This window comes from Stegostoma tigrinum, chromosome 14, assembly GCF_030684315.1.
Source record: "Stegostoma tigrinum isolate sSteTig4 chromosome 14, sSteTig4.hap1, whole genome shotgun sequence".
NCBI classification, from domain to species: domain Eukaryota; kingdom Metazoa; phylum Chordata; class Chondrichthyes; order Orectolobiformes; family Stegostomatidae; genus Stegostoma; species Stegostoma tigrinum.
In genome coordinates, this window is record NC_081367.1 from 36,981,213 (window position 1) to 37,001,115 (window position 19,903).

At 39.6% G+C, this 19,903-nt stretch overlaps 1 protein-coding gene across 1 annotated transcript; it reads left to right on the top strand.

The window, feature by feature from the left end:
• The first annotated feature begins 127 nt into the window (after positions 1 to 127).
• Positions 128 to 13,905, top strand: ndufb5 (NADH:ubiquinone oxidoreductase subunit B5). Its single transcript, XM_048542878.2, has 6 exons — positions 128 to 263; positions 4,947 to 5,032; positions 7,435 to 7,501; positions 10,656 to 10,717; positions 12,910 to 13,016; positions 13,703 to 13,905. Exons 1-6 carry the CDS (start codon positions 146 to 148, stop codon positions 13,821 to 13,823), a joined length of 561 nt encoding a protein of 186 aa, XP_048398835.1. The 5' UTR covers positions 128 to 145; the 3' UTR covers positions 13,824 to 13,905.
• The last annotated feature ends 5,998 nt before the right edge of the window (positions 13,906 to 19,903 follow it).

Sequence of the window (19,903 nt, forward strand, 5' to 3'; positions counted from 1 at the left end):
GTGATCACTAAGGCAACCCGGGGAGTATCAAAGATGGCGCAAACTGGCCTTTTCCGTTTCGGTGACGAAAGCGTCGAGGACTATCAAAGATGGCGCTGGCCTGCATCCGTTTTGCGACCCCTGGGGCGATCAAGGAGTATCAAAGATGGCGGTGTTAAGTGTGTTGAGGGTTGCGGCTGCTGTTGTGGCGCGGCGACCTTCACCCAAACTGCAGTATCTGGCTGGAAATTCCTTGCTCAAGGCCTTTCCTGCAGCTGCTAAAGGTATGGCTAGCCCTAACCGGCTGTTAGTTCAGCTTGGTCGTCTGTGTCCGGAAACCGATTGACCTTGTGAAGTGCATCAGGATACAGCAAAAACTTACATTTATGTAGCGAACTTGCTCAAGGGGTGTTATAAGGCCAGTTTTGACGTTCAGCCCCTAGGTGGGTGCTGTGTCAGTACAGGTGTTAAGAGCTTGATCAGAGTTTGAGATAACAAGGTGTAGAGCTGGATGAACACAGTAGGCCAAGCAGCATCATAGGATCAGGAAGGCTGATGTTTCGGATCTAGACCCTCTTGATTAGAGTTTGCTTCATTAGTATCTCACAAGGGGAAAAGGAGCGATGTACGAAAATGGAGGTAAGACGGATTTTTTTTTTAGGACCTAGCCTCTAAAAGTACGGCCATTTATGTAGAGCGAATAACATTCGGAATACTCAAGAGATAGAATTAGAGGAATAAAGAAGGGTCTCGGGTCGGAAGAATTTGCAACTGAAGTCGTGGATGAATTTAAAATTAAGATGCAACTGGAAGTTGCCCTAAGCCTATGAATGTTGGTTCGCTACATAAATGTAAGTTTTTGTTGCATCCTGATGCACTTCATAAGGTCAATCGGTTCCCTGACACAGACGACCAACTGGTGATGGTTGAATGGGACCTGGAGTGAGTTGAGACAGAAGCAGAAGAGTTTTTTGACTTAGTGGAAATTCACAGAGTAATATGTGTGAGGCTAACCTGACAAGTAACAGTCAACATAATCAGAAATTGCTGGAGAAACTCAGCAGGTCTGGCAGCATCAATGGAGAGAGAAATGAAGTCACTGTTTAAAATCCAGTGACCCTTCTTCAGAACTGAACAGTCAAGGCTTGTAAGAAGACCTTGTAACAGTCTCTACCACAAGAAACAAAGTATTTGACAATCTAATAGGACTAAAGGCAGACAAGTTGCCAGGCCTGCATCCAAGGATTTTATAAGATGTACCTTCAGACATAGGGGAGGCATTGGTCAAAATATTCCAGAACATTCTGGATTCTGTGAGGGCTCCAATAGATTGGAAAATAATTGTGATGCTCCTGTTTAAAAGGAAAAGAGAGTATAAGCTAGTTAGCCTAATACTGGTCATTGGAAAAATGCTAGAATCCACTGTTAAGGGAGAAATAGCTGAACACAGTCGAGCAACAAATCTGATATTATCTTATGAATGATTAAAATAAAATGAATTGATAATCAAAGCTCTAGAAATAAATATTTTTGGACAAAACTCAGTGAAAATTTAAACTTAACTGTAATAGTGCAGTTACCACCCAAATACATCCTGTGGAACAAAATAAAGAGAGTATTTAATACATGCTGAATGTGCAAAGGGAACAACTCACCTTTATTAAAAAAAGTACATTTCTAAAGGATTTCTTACGTAAATATTTTTAATCATCTATTCGGATGAGTTCTGCTGCACCTCTGGACCAGGTGGAATGTGAACCCAGAACACCGTTCTTTATTTTTAGAAAAATCAACCTGTTCACACATTATCTCACAGTGTGGAGCAGGTCACATTTGAACCCAGGTAACCCTAGCTCAGAGGTAGGACATCACCAATGTGCCCCAAGGGCCCTTTATTCTTGTATATACAGAGCCGTTACATAGCACTTTGTGATGAGGGAGAACTTTGGTTTTTGCATGTCCCTTAAAATCATTTCTGTTTTTGTAAGAGCTTATGTCTGAGATTCTTTTCCTTTTTACCTATTCTGACTTTGTGTAAAGCTGCCTTCCTGTTTCTTCAGTAAGGTGGCAGGGTGGCTCAGTAGTTAGCACTCCTATCCCAAGACCCAGGGGACCCAGGTTTGATTCCACCCTCAGGCGACTGTTTGTGTGGTGTTTGCACATTCTCCTTGTGTCTGCATGGGTTTCCTCCTACAGTCTCAAAATGTACAGGATAGGTAGATTGGCGAGCTAAATTGCCCATAGTGTCCAGGGATGTGTAGGTTAGGTGGATTAGCTATGTGGAATGCAGGGTCATAGGATAGGGATGTGGGTCTGGCAAGGATGCTGTTTGGAGGGTCAGTGTGTTTTGATAGGCTGATTGGCCTCCTTCCGCACCACAGTGAATCTTTGTTCTATGTTTTGTGCATCTGTGATGTTTGGAACAGTACGATTCCCTCTACGGTCAGTCTCCTGAGTTCTGCCTGTGCGTATGTCTCCGGAATGCTTCTAATACAAGATGAAAGTCAGACTGATTTTAACTTGTGTAGCAGACATTGTGGAAGTGTATTTTTCTTTCCTGTTAACTATTAATTCACAAGTTAAGGGAACCTGTTTGGAAAATTGGACAGGAACCCACAGTGCAGGAATTTTATCCACATTTATATTTATCCCTTTTGTTTTGGTGTTATGCACCTGCATTTATTTTGTGTTTATTCCTGTTTTTAAATTAGGTTAATACACATTAAGGCAGTTCAGAGGAAGGGTCACTGGACCCGAAACATTATCTCTAATTTTTTCTTCACAGATGCTGCCAGACCTGCTGAGCTTTTCCAGCAACTTCTGCTTTTGTTACACATTATAGCAGTTCTGGTATGTTAGCCTAATTCCCACTGTTTTGTCATCTTATCGAAAGAAAATAGGTGTCTGTACTGGGGTACACTACAAATGGAAAATCTGTGTAATTATGGTAAATCTGCCATGGAAACTTGAGTGGCGATAGCATCCTTAACATGAGCCTTGTTTTGAATCATTGGAGTATGAACAGGAATCATATGAGAAAATTTGGCCTAGTGTTTCCTTTATAGCTCTGAAAGTTGTTTTCATTGAAAGTCCACGCAATAGGTCGTCGTAATGTCAAAATGCTTTAATGCTAAATGTGTAATTCTTAAATGATATAGTTTCTGTTGTTTTAAACAAAAATACATATTTTGCATTCAGCCTGTCTTCCAAATCATACAACAGTCTGTATTTGGATAACAATTTTGATGATATCCCACAGTTACATGTGAAAATAAAGTTTCCATTGGAAAACAAATCTGATAAAACTTAAATAGCAATACTGCTGAGTGAATTTACGATATATTTAAAGTTCTATTTTTGTAAGCACTAAATGTTAATTTACACAATTCATATTTACAGCACCAACTTATCAGAGTGCTTCTCACACAATGGAATGTCCCAAGATGCTTAATGAGCATTATAAGTCATGTGAGATATTGAGACAGATTTTCCAGGCATTGGCGATCTTGCACCTTCTGTTTTAGGAAAGAAGGGAGATCTGTATTTATGATATGAGATTCTGGGTTTGGCAGGGGTAGGGCGTTGGTGGTGTGGGGTTGGGCAGGTCATGGTATGGGTTGAGGTGTCAGATCCCTGGGTGCCTGATCCTGCAGAGTGGTGAGTGGGTGGATGTCCAGTCTCTGTTGGTATTCATCTAGAGTTGGATGATGTATTTAATACTTAAACTTTCCCGAAGTAACTATTCATTAGAACCATCGAAAGTCTCCAAGTTTTAAGGCATAGAAGATTTGTTCAAAGGAAAATGCAATTTTCTGGGCAATTCCTTAGGAGTTTGCTAAGTTGGAGATTCTTCAAAGTTCCCTGTATAGCTCATGTCAGTGCTGGAATAATGACTGTCTGGCCAGCAGAAATGCTACTCCAGTGGGTCTGTTGACCAGAAATTTTAATGGAGGAAAGAAAGGTAGGGTGGTGTTGAGGAGTACTCCAGAGTGTGGGGCTGAGGCCCTTGAAGGATTGGCCACTAATAGTAGAGTAATTAAAATTGGACATGTGCATCTCAGGATCAGATGTGATGCCAAGGTAATGAACAAACTGGCTTAACATTGACTTGCTGCCAAAGAGAAATGTAGCCAGCAGTAGAGGAATTGAGTTTGAAGTGAACCCTGATTAACGATGACTTAAGCCTTCCCAATATTTAATTTGAACAAATTTCTGCTTATCCAGTATTGAATGTCAGATGAGCACTCTGATGATTTATCAACAATGGAGTCATCCAGAAATGCTGTGGTGTTGTAGCTCCTAAGTTAGAGAAATAGAGATATTTCAGAGGGTTGAAGAGCTGGGTAGAATCACAGATATAGAGAAGCGTGAATTCATACAGGAATTCGAAAGTAACTTGAATTTTAAAATCCAGATGTGCCATTTTTGGGAGCCAACGTTGTGAGCACAGGAATGATAGTGGAACAGGACTTGCTGCAAGTTAGCATGGCACGCAGCCAAGTTTTGGATGATTTAAAGCTATGGAATATAGGAAACAAACTAGGATGTACTTGAATGTTTGAGCATAGAAAAAGTGATGGCAGGAATTTGAGGTTTAGGCAGCAGAAGACCTGAGTCCTACATAGGGTGTAATGTAGTGGTCTTCTTGGTGGGGCATTAAAATGGGGTTGGAAGTTCATCTCAGGATCAGATACGATACCACAGCTATGAACAAACTGGCTTAAAATCAACTTGCTGCCATGAGAGAAATGTTGTCAGTGGTTGAGGAATTGAGTTTGAAGCAGACCCCGATAATGATGACTTAAGCCTTCCCAATATTTAATTTGAACAAATTTCTGCTTATCCAATATTGAATGTCAGATGTCTGATAATTTATCAACAATGGAGTCATCCAGAAATGATGTTGTAGCTAATATACAATTATTTTCTGTTACCTGCAAATGTTGTGTTGGTTTGTTTTATTCTAGTTGCAGTCCGTCATGGTAGTCACGGAAAACAGATGTTTGTTATCAAATCCAGTCAATATTATGATACTCGCTTTCTGCGTCTCTTGGTATGTACCAAAGTTGCATCTGAATTCAGGCCAATTGGTCTACAAGCATGGAAAAGATAATTCTGCCTGAGGTTGAATGTGTAAAGTATATAATTCAAATATAAAGCCATTTTTTAGCAATCAGCATTGATAAATAATAACATCTCAATTCCAATTATCTATTCGATTGGAATGTGTGAATGTACTGAAGGTCCAATTATCTTTGTACAAAGAGGGACAAATGTGTTGAACATATTTGTTGTCTTTGATGTAAAGCTTTAGAAATATTTAATGAAAAGGCATTAATGACTTTTCTACCTTTAAGAAGTAGAGTATATACTTTATTTTTAGTGCTATATAATCTAAAACCAAATATATATCATTATTCATTTTGTTGTTTACTTACCAAGTCTGCGTGACACTGACGACTGCCCATTATCTGCCAATGCCTTAAACAGAGTTATAATTTGATACTGCTAGTCATTTACAGCCCATCAAGTGGGCATCTGAGAGGCAGGTGCAATATTTAGACTTGATTTTCTTCATTTGGAAGAACACTGTCACAAGGCTGTGTGGAATGAAAGTAAGCCTTCATTTTAAAAGCACAGCATGATAGGAGTGAGTATTTTCTCTTTTTACTAAGTCTGCAAAAATCGCTGTCCCTTGATCTGACTTTCAACTCAACATCATTTGCATAGTAACTATCTCCAAATCAACTGCTGTGTAAATCAAACACCTCATGGAATTTGGTAGCCTACTCACCCCCAGTTTCTACTTAAAGGAATGGAATTGAGACAAATATGATGGCTTGTTGCATCAATTCCAATTCCTGAAATCACCTCTTGAATTCCTCTGCCAACATTTTTAGGTATGCACAAACATTTATGGATCGAACCAATTATCTTTATCTCTGATTTTTATTTTCGCTAGTATTTTAAAGATTCAAGGTGTTGCAATGTTTTGTTCTTTAAGTGATAGGACCATAGGCCCAGTTTCTGTTTGAATACATTGACAGCACTTACCTGCTAAATTTCTGTCCTTTTCCTGCAGGTAACAGTTCAGTTTACTCAGTTTTGACATTTCTGTAAGGAGCCCAAAGTCGAGCAACCACTATTTCATCTGTCAATTCACTGCATTGCTTTGTTCCTTGATTTCAGGCATCAGATCAAAAAATCTTTTCAGGACCTTCCTCTGACTTAATCATCTCATATTAGCATGGAGCATTAGTTTGCCATGGGGCAGTGCTCAAATTGAGTTTACAATATTAACAACTTCCATTATGTGAGAGAAAACCCTAATTTATTTGTCCAAAGTATGCTGTTCAAGCAAAAACTGCCCTTGAATTTACTATGCATTGTTGTGGTGTCATTCCAAATTCCACTCTTCACTTATTGATATGCTTCGGTTGCATTTAAGGCAAATGCTCTTATCTTTTATAGTTGTGAACTAAATTCATTTTTCCATACTGTGTGGAAGTTGTAAATTTGCAATATCTTTTTAGATGGTTCAACTTCATTCATCATATGTTCCTGGTTAACAAGGATGAGTTTTTTAGCGAGGATAAAAAGCAACATAACACTAAATACTAACCTACAACTGAGAGCACACCTGGGGTTAGAGATGTGCACAACACATGATAAATAACAGTACAAAAGGCTTTTTTTAAAACCAGGTTTTACAATTGGTTAAACATGAACATAAATTCTGCTCCTGCAACCAATGAGTTTTAAATGAAGGTCTGAAAGCTGCTTTCTTCTGCACTTGCTTCACCTCGTGGCCTCTGACACCAGGCTGTCACTGGGCAAGCTGCAGGAAGGTCACTAGATCCACACTGCTGGAATATCTGGAATGTTGTCGGCTGCTCCCAAGTGTGGAGGCACAGAAGTCATTTCTGTGGTCTTGATTTGTATCCAAGATTCTGGGTTGGCTTCTTATGTCACAGACACTAAATGTGAGACATGGCAACATTTCCCATAATTTTTCTTTGTCGTGTGCAAATATGAGCTCAGTGCATGGCAATGGCTTCCAAAGGTGGAAGTCATGCAGTAGCATGATGGTTGACATGTACACATCACTTAAAAGGAACGTAGGTGGTGTTTGAAGGACTGAGATTGACTGTCCAACATTATGTGATTGACCAATTGACTGAGTGTTGGATGGCAGTACAGACTTCAGCAGTGCAGGACAGAACCCTAAGTCCTAAACTTCATGGAGCCTAACACGTGAGGACTGATCAAGTAAATATTATATTAATAAATGCATGTTAAACCATTGCATCTATCTTATTCTACTTGAGTTCTTACTTAGGAGCTTGTTTGTGTTAATAGAAATATTCACAAGTTCAAACCCTCACATCATTGTGTGTATGCAGCTTTAAACATACAATGACAGTTGCACTGATACATTTTCGATTCTTTCTGCAGACATTCTACACTTTATTAACTGGAATACCAGTGGCTGTTTTCATCACTCTTGTGAATATTTTTATCGGTAAGTATATTACAGTGGTAATTATAAATGATGCAAAAAGATTATTTTTAAGTGACTGGTGTAAGTCAATTGACATTGAAAATAAAATGATCTAAAATTAAAATGATCAAAAATTACTGCATTTTTGTTTAAAACCTATCTAGGTCATTAGTATCCTTTAGAGAAGGATATAGGCTGTCCTTGTCTATCTGGTGTGATGCTAGACTCAATGCAGTATAACTGCTGGTTAGTTGCCCTCTGAAATAGTCAGAAATCTGATCAGCTGTATCAAATTTCTGAGAGTGTCTAAAAAGAACAAAACTGGATGAACCACCTGACATTGACCAAGGAATCAGGCACACCCAGCCGAGTCAATCCTGCAAAGTGGTCATTACTGATACCTGGAGACTTTTGTGAGAGCTGTCTAGCAGAGTATCCATCTGGGAACCAAATCAAGGTTCCTTCACTGCTGTTGAATAAAACTCCCTCCTTAACAGTTCTGTGGGTGTTTCTGAATCTCAGAAGTCGTAATTCAAGGTGTACATCACTAACTTTGAGGAGAATTAGCTGTAGACAATAAATGCTGACTTTGACAGCAACGCACACAACACTTAAAACAAAGAAAGAGATGCGTTCTGTAAATCAGAGCTCAGCATTCAGGTGATCAGTTTCCTATTATATTTATTTTGTAGAAGATTGAATTTGCCTTCAATAAGTCTGGTTAGCACTGCTGCCTCACAGTGCCAGGGCCCTGGGTTCGATTCCACCTTAGGTGACTGTTTGTGTGGAGTTTGCATATCCTCCCTGTGTCTACGTGGGTTTCCTCCAGGTGCTCTGGTTTCCTCCCACAGTCTGAAGATATGCAGGCTAGGTGGAATGGCCATGCTAAATTGCCCACAGTGACCACGGATGAGTAGATTAGGTGGGTTATAGGGGGATGGGTCTGGGTGGGATGCTCTGAGGTTTGGTGTGGACTGGTTGGGCTGAAGGGCCTGTTCCAAACTGTAGGGATTCAATGATAGTATTCAACTAAAATATAAATATTTTTAACTAGCAATTTAAAACATAATGATTACCAGTTCACCAATATGTTCAGCAATGTATAACCAAAGAGATAGGAGGCATTAGTGGTGATCTTTCAGGAATCACGAGTCAGGGAGAGGACTGGAAAATTGCTCAGGTAATTCCTCCTACTTAAGAAGGGAAGAAAGCAAAAGCTGGGAAATTATGGGCTAATTACCCAACCTCAATCATTAATAAGATTTTGGAGTCCATTGTGAAGGATGAGATTTCTGAACGCTCGGAAGTGCATGGTAAAATATGGTGAAGTCAGCATGGTTTCATCAAGAGGAGGTCATTCGTGACAAATCTGTTAGAATTCTTTGAGGAGGTAACTAGGAGGTAACTAGCAGGTTAGACCAAGGAGAGCCAATGGATGGTATCTGCCCGGGTTTCCAGAAGGCCTTTGACAAGTTGCCACACAGGAGGCTACTAAGTAAGATAAGGGCCCATTGTGTTAGAGGCAAGTATTAGCATGGATGGAAGATTGGCTATCTGGCAGAAATCAGAGACTAGAGTTGAGAGTCTTTTCTGATGAAGGGTCTAGGCCCGAAACATCACTTTTTGTGCTCCCAAGATGCTGCTAGGCCTGTTATGTTCATCCAGCCCCACACTTTGTTATCTTGGATTCTCCAGCATCTGCAGTTCCCATTATCTCTGACTAGAGTTAAGAGTCTTTCTCAGGATGGAAGCTGGTGACTAGTGGTGTTCCACAAGGGTTAGTGTTGGGACCATAACTTTTTACTTTATACAGGTAGTTCAACTGTAACTCATGTTTCGTTAATGCAAATTGGGTGTAATGTGAGTGACGAATAGTAGATGCTGTTTGGATAATGCAAATTTTCTGTTGTACAGATTTCCCTATAACGTGATTTTCTGTGGCAGTTTTCTATAGTGCGAGGTCATGCAAGAACGCAACTATTGTGTCATAGGAGAACTATCTGTACATTAATGATCTAGGTGAAGGAACTGAGGGCATTCTGGTTAAGTTTGCCGATGAAACAAAGATAGGTAGAGGGACAGGTAATCTTGAGGAGGCAGGGAGACTGGCAAAGAATGGCAGATGGAATACAATGTGGGAACGTATGAGGTTGTGCTCTTTGGTAGGAGTAATAGAGGCATGGACTATTTTCTAAATGGGGAGAAACATTAAGAAATCTGAAGTGAAAAGGGTCGTGGGAGTCCTAGTCCAGGTTTCTGTTAAGATAAGGTTGAGTCGGTAGTTAAGAAGGCCAACACAATGTCAGCATTTGTTTTGAGAGGACCATAATATAAAAGCAGGGATATACTTCTGATGCTTGATAAAGCTCTGGTCTACATTTAGAGTATTGTGTACAGTTTTGAACCCGATATCTCAAGAAGGATGTATTGGCCCTGAACGGGTCCAGAGGACGTTCACAAGAATGATCCCAGGAATGAAAAGCTTAACATATGAGGAACGTTTGAGGACTCTGGGTGTATACTTGATGGAATTTAGAAGGATTGGGTGGGGGAATCTAATTAAAAAGTGCACAATACTGATCAGCTTGACAGAGTGGATGTTGGGAAGATGTTTTCATTAGTAGGAGAGACTAGGACTCACGGGCACAGCCTTAGAGTTAAGGGAGGACCCTTAAGAATGGAAATAAGGAGAAACTTCTTCAGCCAGAGAGTGATGAGTCTATGGAATTCATTGCCACAGAAGGCTGTGGAAGCCAGGTCATTAGTATATTTAAGATGGAGATACAGGTTCATGATTGTTAAGGGGAGAGGGTGGGAGAATGGGTTTGAGAAACATATCAGCCATTCTTGAATGGCAGAACAGACCTGATGGGCCTAATTTCTGCTCCTCTGTCTTGTGGAGATAGATAAACAGGAAGTTGGAAGAACATAGCAGGCCAGGCAGCATCTGGAGGAAAGGAGCAGTTAACGTTTCATACATTACCCTTCTCCAGGACTGCCTGAAATGTTGACTGCACCTTGGATTCCAGCATCTATGTTTTTATTTGTCTCTTATGTAGTTAGATATTCACATTTTCGTTCCCTATTGTGGCAATCTTAATTTTCAAATATTATGACTCTTGGAAGAGAATAAACAGCTTTTCTAAAGATGTATCTCTGTTGTTGCATTTCTCAGGTGAGGCTGAGCTTGCAGAGATTCCTGAAGGTTATGTCCCAGAGCACTGGGAATACTACAAGGTACAGTAAGCTTCTTAGTAATCATTATTAAACTAATGCACTGGGTGTCAACAATGAATTGCAATATTTCCTCAGCACCATTTAGATACACATTAATTAATTGATAGTTTCAACTGGGATTCCAATTGAAGACATACTCTTTGTTAACTTGTGTATTGAGAACTAGCGACTGCTTGCATCTGAAGTGAAATACCATGTGGGGAGATTAAGTAACATGGTGGGGGAAATATTTAAACTGGTATGGCTTGGAGATAGGAATCTGCACTTGCAGCTATAGAAGAAGAACCAAATTAATGAGCTTTCGATGTAGAAATAAATCGTCTTAACTGAAATAAATAGATGAAAAGTTTTATTGGAGAAGAAAGGCAAATAAAGTCTTTGAGCTACTGAGAGCTGAAAACACTGCATGGACAGGCTAAGAAATACCAGGAAGTTAAAGGGAAGAAATAGATAAAGATCAATTTTCATAATAAGTATGCCATTCAGGCATGACTATTTGTGATTTGAAAACAAAATTGGGAATTGCACGGAATCACAGAAGTATTATGATGCAAAACGAGGCCACTTCAGTTGATTATGCCTGCACCAGCTCATTAAATGACATCTGTACCTAGTACCAACCTCCTGCTTTTTCTTCATACTCTTTCACATTATATTTATCCAAGTGATCATTCAGTGTTCTCTTGAATGTCTCAATTGAACCTGAACTCCTCCACACCCTAACTTTGTGTGTATCCTTACTTCATCTGTATTTCTTTGGCTGATCATTTGAAATTAATACCCTCTTGTTCTTGTTCCTTTGTATAAGCAGGATCATTTTTTCACTACCTGTTCTATTCAGCTCACTCATGATTTTGAAAACTTCTACCAGATCTCCTCTTAGTCTTCTTCGCTTCAGAACCATCCCAACTTCTTCCATCAATCCTTCTAACAGAAGTTTCTCACCCCTCAAGCCATTCTTGTAGACCTCTTCTGTACTGTTTCCAATGCAATCACATCCTTCCTGTAATGTGGCACCCATAAATGTGGCATAGAGATATGTAACTGCTTCCACAATCAACTATAAACCACAACAACTACTGAAAGTGCAGCCTGTTTTTCTTACCAAAATGCATCATGTCACATTGAAACTCATATGGCACCAATGTGCTCACTCCACTAACTTGTCTGTCTCTTTCTGGAGTTATACACAATCTTCCTCACAGTTTATGATTCTTCCAAGTTTTTTATCATCTGCAGACTTTCATATTGCCCTCTGCATGCCAAGATCACAGGTGGCACTGTGACTCAGTGGTTAGCACTGCTTCATCACAGCATCAGGGGCCCAGGTTCGATTCTAGTCTCAGATGACTCTTTTGTGGATTTCACACGTTCTCCCTGTGTCTGCATGAGTTTTCGCCGGGTGCTCCAGTTTACTCCACAGTCCAAAGATGTACGAGTTAGGTGGATTGGCTGTGCTAAATTGCCCTGTAGAGTCCATGGATTGTAGATTAGGTAGATCAGCCATGGTTATAGGAGTATGATGGGGGTTTAGATCTGGGTGAAATGTTCAGAGGGTTGATGCCGACTCGATGGGATGAATTTTTCACACTGTAGGGATTTCATCATCTAGGTCTCCAATACTGACCCCTGGGGAACATTACAAACCTTCCTCTAGCCTGAAAAATATCCATTGACTGTTACTCTGTTTCCTATCACTCAGCAAATTTGGAAGTAATAACTGTGGAGAATTTCATGGGTGAATTGGGGATGTTTTTATTAAAGCCCCCTGTGGTATTTTTCTGGTAACATCCTTATTTCTGTTTAAAAAGTTGAAAATTCAAACCCTACCATAACTGGAGTGCATATTCTGTATGCTTCAGTGTTGAAAAAATACTACAATGTATGAGATGCCATCTTTTAGATGAATCATTAAAGAGTCTGTCACCTTAGATGTAAGTGCTGAAGTCTCTGGAGCGGGTCTTGAATCTTAAGAGGTGACAGTGGTACTACTGAGCTGGCATTAAACCTGACTAAGGCTTGTCTGTTGGAAATGATTAAGCAAAAGTATAAATGCCGGCTAGAGGAAAAATAATAAAATAAATGATTTCTTTCTTCATGCTTGGTAAATTCTGCAGAAGATGCGAGCTAAATGTGTTAGGCACCTTTTTGTTAGTAATCTCATGCCTAGTTACACTGTTTTCTATTTACAGCATCCCATAACAAGATGGATTTCAAAATATCTTTACGACCCACCTGAGAAGGGTTATGAGAAAATGATGGCCCTTATTTCTGTTGAAGCAGAGAAAGCAGACCTGAGGTAACCAACTGCAAATCTATACATACTTATAATAAAGCAACCCAAACAATGCTCTTAAAAGCTGTACTTTTCTAAATATATACTAAAATGAAAATTTCATGTGTTTAAAAAAAGACAGGTGGTATCAATTTGCCAAGCATCCACCTTCATGTATCACAGGCCTTTTTAAAGATGAGACAAATGTAACCTTAAAAAAAGATAACTGATCCTGCTAGTTTGTAGAATTTCAAAAAAACTGATACAGCTGAGGTCTCTCATTTACATCCTCTATTCTTGTCAACTGTGATTTATTTGACATAGCCCATTGTCTTTCAATTTGCATCTTTTATATTAGGTTAGGAGAAGAAGAAATGTGAGCAAAAAAAAACAGTTATGAAGAGGCAGATTTATGAAATCAGGCTCATCAGATTATTTTAAACTCTTGGATGATCCAATAAAGGCAGTTAGTGGAAGTTATCACAAAATAGACTTCCACATAAGTTGCTGGCTGAGTGAAATTAATGTTGCAGAGGCCTCAAAGAAAATATTCTACTCAGAGTCTTGGTGAAAACATGATTCTGAAGATTGGGGATTACACATTTTTGGTACACTGGGAATGGATTACTCCTTGTAGATATACTTTATAGTTCCCAGATTTGCTTAAACTGTTTGTATTATTAATTTCAGTTTTGCTTTCTTAATTATAGGCTGAAACAACTTGAGGTTCGTCGTCTTATGAGGGAGCGAGGTGATGGTGCTTGGTATCAATATGAAACTTTGGACAAAAATTTGATTGATAATTCTCAGAAGTCAGACCCAGATTATTAGGAAGACAAAGATTGCTTGGGTGTGCTAATTATTAATACGTAGGAAGTGAAAACACGTTGTTTAATAAACTATATCATGTCAATGTTCTTTTGGCCAAGTTTCTTATTTTAGTTGAAATATTCCTTTTTTAATCAAACTTATCAACTTTTTAAAGTTGCACATTTCAGAGACCATTTAGTCATTGATATTCCCTCCTGCAGTTGTTGATGTAGTGAGTTTCTTGTTTTAGTCAGGTCATGAGTGACATATTTAATGATGAAGTGTTTCTCTGCAATGACAGGATAATGGAAAATGCTTTCTAAGATCTGCTTTTTTCCCCACTTACTCTCAGTGATTATTTTAAGCATTTCCTGTCATCTTTATAGGGCATAAGTGAGGGTGCTGTGAGCATTTCTGGAATCCACATTATAAAGATAATTGGTTCTGAAGATGATACAAAAAAAAATTACTGAAGTTGTACCAAAACTGGGAAGTTAATCTAATAGGAAATATTTAGCACGCTGGGCTGTTTTGAAAAGAGAAATCCAGGGATGACTTGACAGAGGTCAACGTCATGAAAAGGTTTCATAGGATAGATGTAGTGAAGATGTTTCCACTTATGGACAAAATGAGAGTTTGGAATCAAATATTAAATAGCCACTAAAACACATAATAATGAATTCAGGGAGTGAATAAATATGGAAGTTGCTCTCACATGGAGGAATTCAAGCCATTTGTAAAGGTGTATTTAAGGTGAGGCTAGATAATCACACAAGGATAATAGGTGAAGAAGGATGCAAAGAGGCTTGTATGTAGTATGAACCTACTGGAACAAATGGAAAATTTCTATGCTGTAAGTTTTAAGGCAGCTGTATAAACACCTGGAATAAAGAATAGACTTTAATAAAAATTATCATGAAATTGTTGGGTAGTTGTAAAATCTCCAAGGATTGTACTGATGTAATTTTAATAGGGAAATTTCTACATCTTTGTTTAGTATCTGTGACTCCACTTCCATGCTGAGTTTCATCAGCATTTTTCTGTTTTCATTTTGGATTTCCAGTATTGGCAGTTTTTTTTTGCTTTTATTTAAATGTTGGTCTTGCTACTTAAATCCACAAAAAGATTTTTCTTTTAAATTGAGGAGGAACCTAAAGATATGGAAGAAAATTTATAAAATGAGTTATGAAAAGTTGTGTGCTTAGTGCTGGTATGTGCTGAATTCCTGAGTTATTATGGTAGTTGTATTGCACCTGGGGTCAATCAGTACGTGACAGATTTTGGAGAAGAAATTTACCTGGGTTTGCAATCATGATCGTCATTCACTCAGCCCTATTTTCTGCGGACATGATCAAACTCGGCAATGTCAAATTTCACTAACTTATTTAATGTCTCCTTATACTGTATAGTCCCCTTTCTCATTTTGTTTTCTTTTACCTTACACACCCTCATTTCACTTCCTTAAAACCTATTATAATTTTAACATTTCCAAATTCTGATGATCTGAAAAGCTAGGCCTGTGTGTCTCCAAACAGATGCTGCCAGATCTGCTGAGTACATGGAACATAGAACTGTACGGCACAGGAATGGACTAAGCAGCTCAAGATGATGTGTTGAACATGACACAAATTAAACTAATCCCTTCTGCCTGCCCTTGGTCCATATCCCTCCATTCCTTATATATTCATGTATTTATCTAAATGTCCCTTAAACACCCCAATCTTATTTACCTCCACCACCACCAGCCCTGGTAATGCGTTCCAGACTCCTACCATTCTGTTTTTTTAAAATAAAAACTTGCCCTTCACATTTCCTTTGAACATTACTCCTCTCATCTTAAATGCATGCCTCCTAGTTTCAGACGTTTCATCTCTGGGGGAAGAAGATTCTGACCTTTAACTCTACCAATGCATCTCTTAATTTTATAGACTTCTATCAAGTCTCCTGTCAGCTTCTTCCCCTCTAGAGAAAACAACCCGAGTTTTTCAAGCCTCTCCTTGTAACTCATGCCCTCCAATCTGGGTGGCATCCTGGCAAACTCTTCTGCACCCTCTCTAAAGCCTCCACATCCTTCCTGTAATGTGGTGACCAGAATTGAACACAATACTCTTAGGTGTGGTCTAACCAAAGTTTCATTAAGCTGCAACATGACATCCTGACTCTTGTGTAGAGCTAAATGAACACAGCAGGCCAAGCAGCATCTGAGGAGCTGGAAAGCTGACGTTTTGCGTTGAGACGTCAGCTTTCCTGCTCCTCTGCTGCTTGGCGTGCTGTGTTCATCCAGCTCTACACCATGTTATCTCAGATTCTCCAGCATCAGCAGTTCTGACTATCCTGACTCTTGTGCTCACTTCCCTGACCAATAAAGGCAAGTATGCTGTATGCCTTCTTTTCTACCCTGTGTGCTTGATTGGCCACTTTCATGGATGTTTGACCACAAGCCACTTGATCTGTATTGAAAAAGTGCAATGAGAAAACACACCCTGCTCCAGCCACACTGCCTATTCAGTAAATAAATGTGTTGTAAGTGCAAAGTCTTTTTAAACTGAGTAATATGTCAGCCTTGGCAGCTAATGCAGGAATCAAACATTAGATCAGCATATGAAAACAAGGAACAAAGGCAAGAAATGGTTGATTTTTAAAAAAAAACTACACTATAGTAAGTTTTCACTTGAAGTTGTATCCCTCAAAATAGTGACTTCAAGTGAAAGCTCTGAATGCTGAAGATGGCCTAAATGAAAGTCGGAACCAGACATCTTTGGAAAATGATAGAAGGTGGCAATCGTCTCAAAATATGGTGCTGCTGGGAGTAGCAGCTCCTGCTCCCAGATGCAATCTTCTCTGCAACAGGACAACTAGCACTTCCAGCATTTTCTGTTATTTGAATTCCAGAATTCATAGCGTTTTACTTTTGAATGTCAAACTAAATTTGAGTCTATTGCTAGTAGTGGAATTTTACTAACTTGTTTCAATTTACTAATTGATTAGGATTAAATATGAAAAAATCAATTTTTCAAACAATGGAATAATTGCATAAATCTCTTATCTCCAATTTCTAAAGTCTTAAAATTATTTTTACTTGGATATTATCAAAGCTGTATTTTTACTTGATCAATTTTTGTTGTTTGACTTCCAATATCCATTAAATTTCCAATTAAATTGGAATTAATTTTTATGTGCCTTTGGACATTTGTTTCAAAAGATTCAATATAATGGGGACCAGAATGTCCATCAGTGTGAACATTTGGTACTTTTCCAGTAGACAACTATGTTTTACTGCCCCCTGCTGTAATAGTCACTTCATTACAAATACATTACAAATATTTTTATTCCTTGACAAATTTCCAACTGGCCAGAAATATAAATATAATGTTGTGGTTGGTTTGCTTGCTGAGCTGGTTCATTAGTTCATAGATGTTTCATTACCCTGCTGAGCGACATCAGTGCAGCCTTTGATTTAGCGCTGTTGTGTTTTCCTGCCTGGTATTTAAACTCTGCTGTCCATTGAGCTGGGTTACCTCACTTCTGGTTTTCCTTTTGCAGTGGAGTATATACAGGGTCTAGCTTTGTGTTTGTTGATGGCCTTCTTGGTGGAGAACCAGACCTCTAGGAATTCTTGTGCTTGTCTCTATTTGGCCTGTCCTGGGATCCTGGTGTTGTCCCAATCAAACTGGTGGTTTTCCTTATCTGTGTGGATGGAGATGAGTGAGTGTTGGTCATGTCTTTTTGTTGCCAGTTGGTGTTCATGTACTGTTGTAGCTAATTTTCTTCCTGTGTGTCCAACATAATGTTTGTTGCAGTCTTTGCAAGGGTTTTTGTTTATAACATTGGTTCTGTCCATAGTGAGTAATAGGTCTTTGGTTTGGGTTAGTAGTAGGCATAGGGTTTTTGTGCTACTCTAATGCCCAGTGGTTGTAGGAGTCTTGTAGGCAGTTCAGATATTTTCCTGATGTATGGTAGCTTGATGAGTGCGTTAGGGCATGCAGTATTTTCCTGTTGTTGTTTGTGTAATGGGCACTGTTTAATCCAGTTTGGGTATTTGTTGTCCTTGAATACTTGGTGGAGGTGTAGTTTTGGGTTGCTGCAGTGTGTTGTTTGTTTAAATAGTGTTTTCACGCAACTTTGTGGATTTTAGGGTGGTTGCTATTGAAATTCAGTACTTGGTCAGTGTGTATGGCTTTTCTACGTACCTATGGCAGGAATGCCACATTGGCCCTGCATTCTACCATGATGTTCAGGAATGGAAGCTGTTCATTCTTTTCATTTTCCCTGGTGAATTTGATCCCAGTGAAAGTGGTGTTTATTAGTTGGTATGTCTCCATTTAACTTTTTTTTACTCCATTCTTGGAATGAGGGCATCGCTGGCTAGGCAGCACTTACTGCCTATCCCTAATTGCCCAGAGGGCAGTTAAGAGCCAGCCAAATTGCTGTGGGTCTGAAGTCACATGTAGGCCAGACCAGGTGAGGGTGGCGGATTTCCTTCCCTGAAGGACAAGTGAACCAGACGGGTTTTTCCGACAATCGACAAATGGTTATCATTAGATTCTTAATTCCAGACATTTATTGTATTGAAAGTCCACCATCTGCCATGGCTGGATTCAAACCAGGGTCCCCAGGATGTTAGATAATAAAATGTGAGGCTGGATGAACCCAGCAGGCCCAGCAGCATCTCAGGAGCACAAAAGCTGACGTTTCGGCCCTGACCCTTCCCCAGGATGTTACCTGTGTCTCTGGATTAACAGTCCAGTGATAATACCACTAGGCCATTGCCTCCCCACATATGATGACAAAGGTGTAATCCATGTATCGGATCCATAGTTTGGGTTGGATTAGCGGAAGGGCCATGCTTTCGAATCTCTGCATCACTGTTGCTGCTGTTAGTCCGGACATAGGTGGCCCCATGGGTATCCTGTTGATTTGTTCATAGATTTGGCCATTAAAAGATAAAGTGGGTTGTAAGGCATAGGTCCAGTAACTTCAACAAGTTGTCTGTGGAGATGGTGTCACTCAGGTCTCGTTCTTTCAGTAGTGTTGCTCTTGTCAGTGGTATGTCTATTGATGTGAATAGGGTGGTAACATCAAATGACACCATGATCTCATGGTCATCTAGTCTTATGTCTTTGAGGGAAGTGAGGAACTCCTGGGTTGAGTAGGGTGATTTACTGACAAGTTGTAATTTCTTGGAAAACCTATGTGATGGTGTGCCTGGGAGGTAGACTGTGGGTCTGAGGGGTACTTTCCGGTTTGTGTACCTTCAGGAGGTCATAAAATTGGGAGGTGTTAGTTCCTTCTGGTTTCTGGACAACAGACTTAGAAAGAGCCATTGATATTAGCCAGCAAATAACAAGAACGAAGAAAATACAAATCCTTCAAGGAAAACTACACAAACTAACCCACCAAAATGGCAACAACAGAGCAGACATCTGGATAAGAAACCTTTTAGGAAAGCTGTCTGAAAGGTGCAGTGTTACATCATTCTTTTTAAAAAGACTTACCTCGTGGAATCAGCGGCCTCCGTTTGTTCAGCAGGGGGAGGCAGGAGAGAGCGCAAGGGGACTGCTGGGAAGGTGAGCTTTTCATTTTAAAAGAGTTACCTCATGGAATCAGCAGCCTCCGTTTTTTTGCAGCAGCAGCAGCAGCGAGAGCGGTAAGAGTGAGGACCAGGGTACGGCCGGCAGGTAATTTCTCCATTTCGGCTGCAGAGCTGAGTGGGAGCGGTTGAATTGCACTCTCAGAAGTTGAGTGAACTGATATATTTGGGCAGTGGCTACGCCTGAAACACTACACCACCACCCTCTGACCAAAAAAAAGACTCTGTGGTGTGTTGATAAAGTAAGGTTTTTTTTATTGTGTGCTAAGTAGAGTGGTAAAATTTTTTTCATTTTATTTATTTAGTATTTGATATTATAGTAGGACTAAGCTAAGCTTAAGAGTAAAAATGGCAGGAGATCCCAGACTCGTGTTATGCTCCTCTTGCTCAATGTGGGAGCTCAGGGACACGGCTGATGTCCCTGACTCCTACGCGTGGATTGCTACCAGTGCCACGTACTAGTCCGAGTAGAAATGAAAGAATAGGCAGGATAAGTGATTGTCTTGAGAGA

What these genes read in the sequence shown, in the direction of transcription:
- ndufb5 (XM_048542878.2), top strand. Translation starts at nt 146, where the DNA reads ATGGCGGTGTTAAGTGTGTTGAGGGTTGCGGCTGCTGTTGTGGCGCGG. An exon ending in AGCACTGGGAATACTACAAG is followed by an intron (nt 10,718 to 12,909) that starts GTACAGTAAGCT and finishes TTCTATTTACAG; the next exon opens with CATCCCATAACAAGATGGAT. An exon ending in GCAGAGAAAGCAGACCTGAG is followed by an intron (nt 13,017 to 13,702) that starts GTAACCAACTGC and finishes TCTTAATTATAG; the next exon opens with GCTGAAACAACTTGAGGTTC.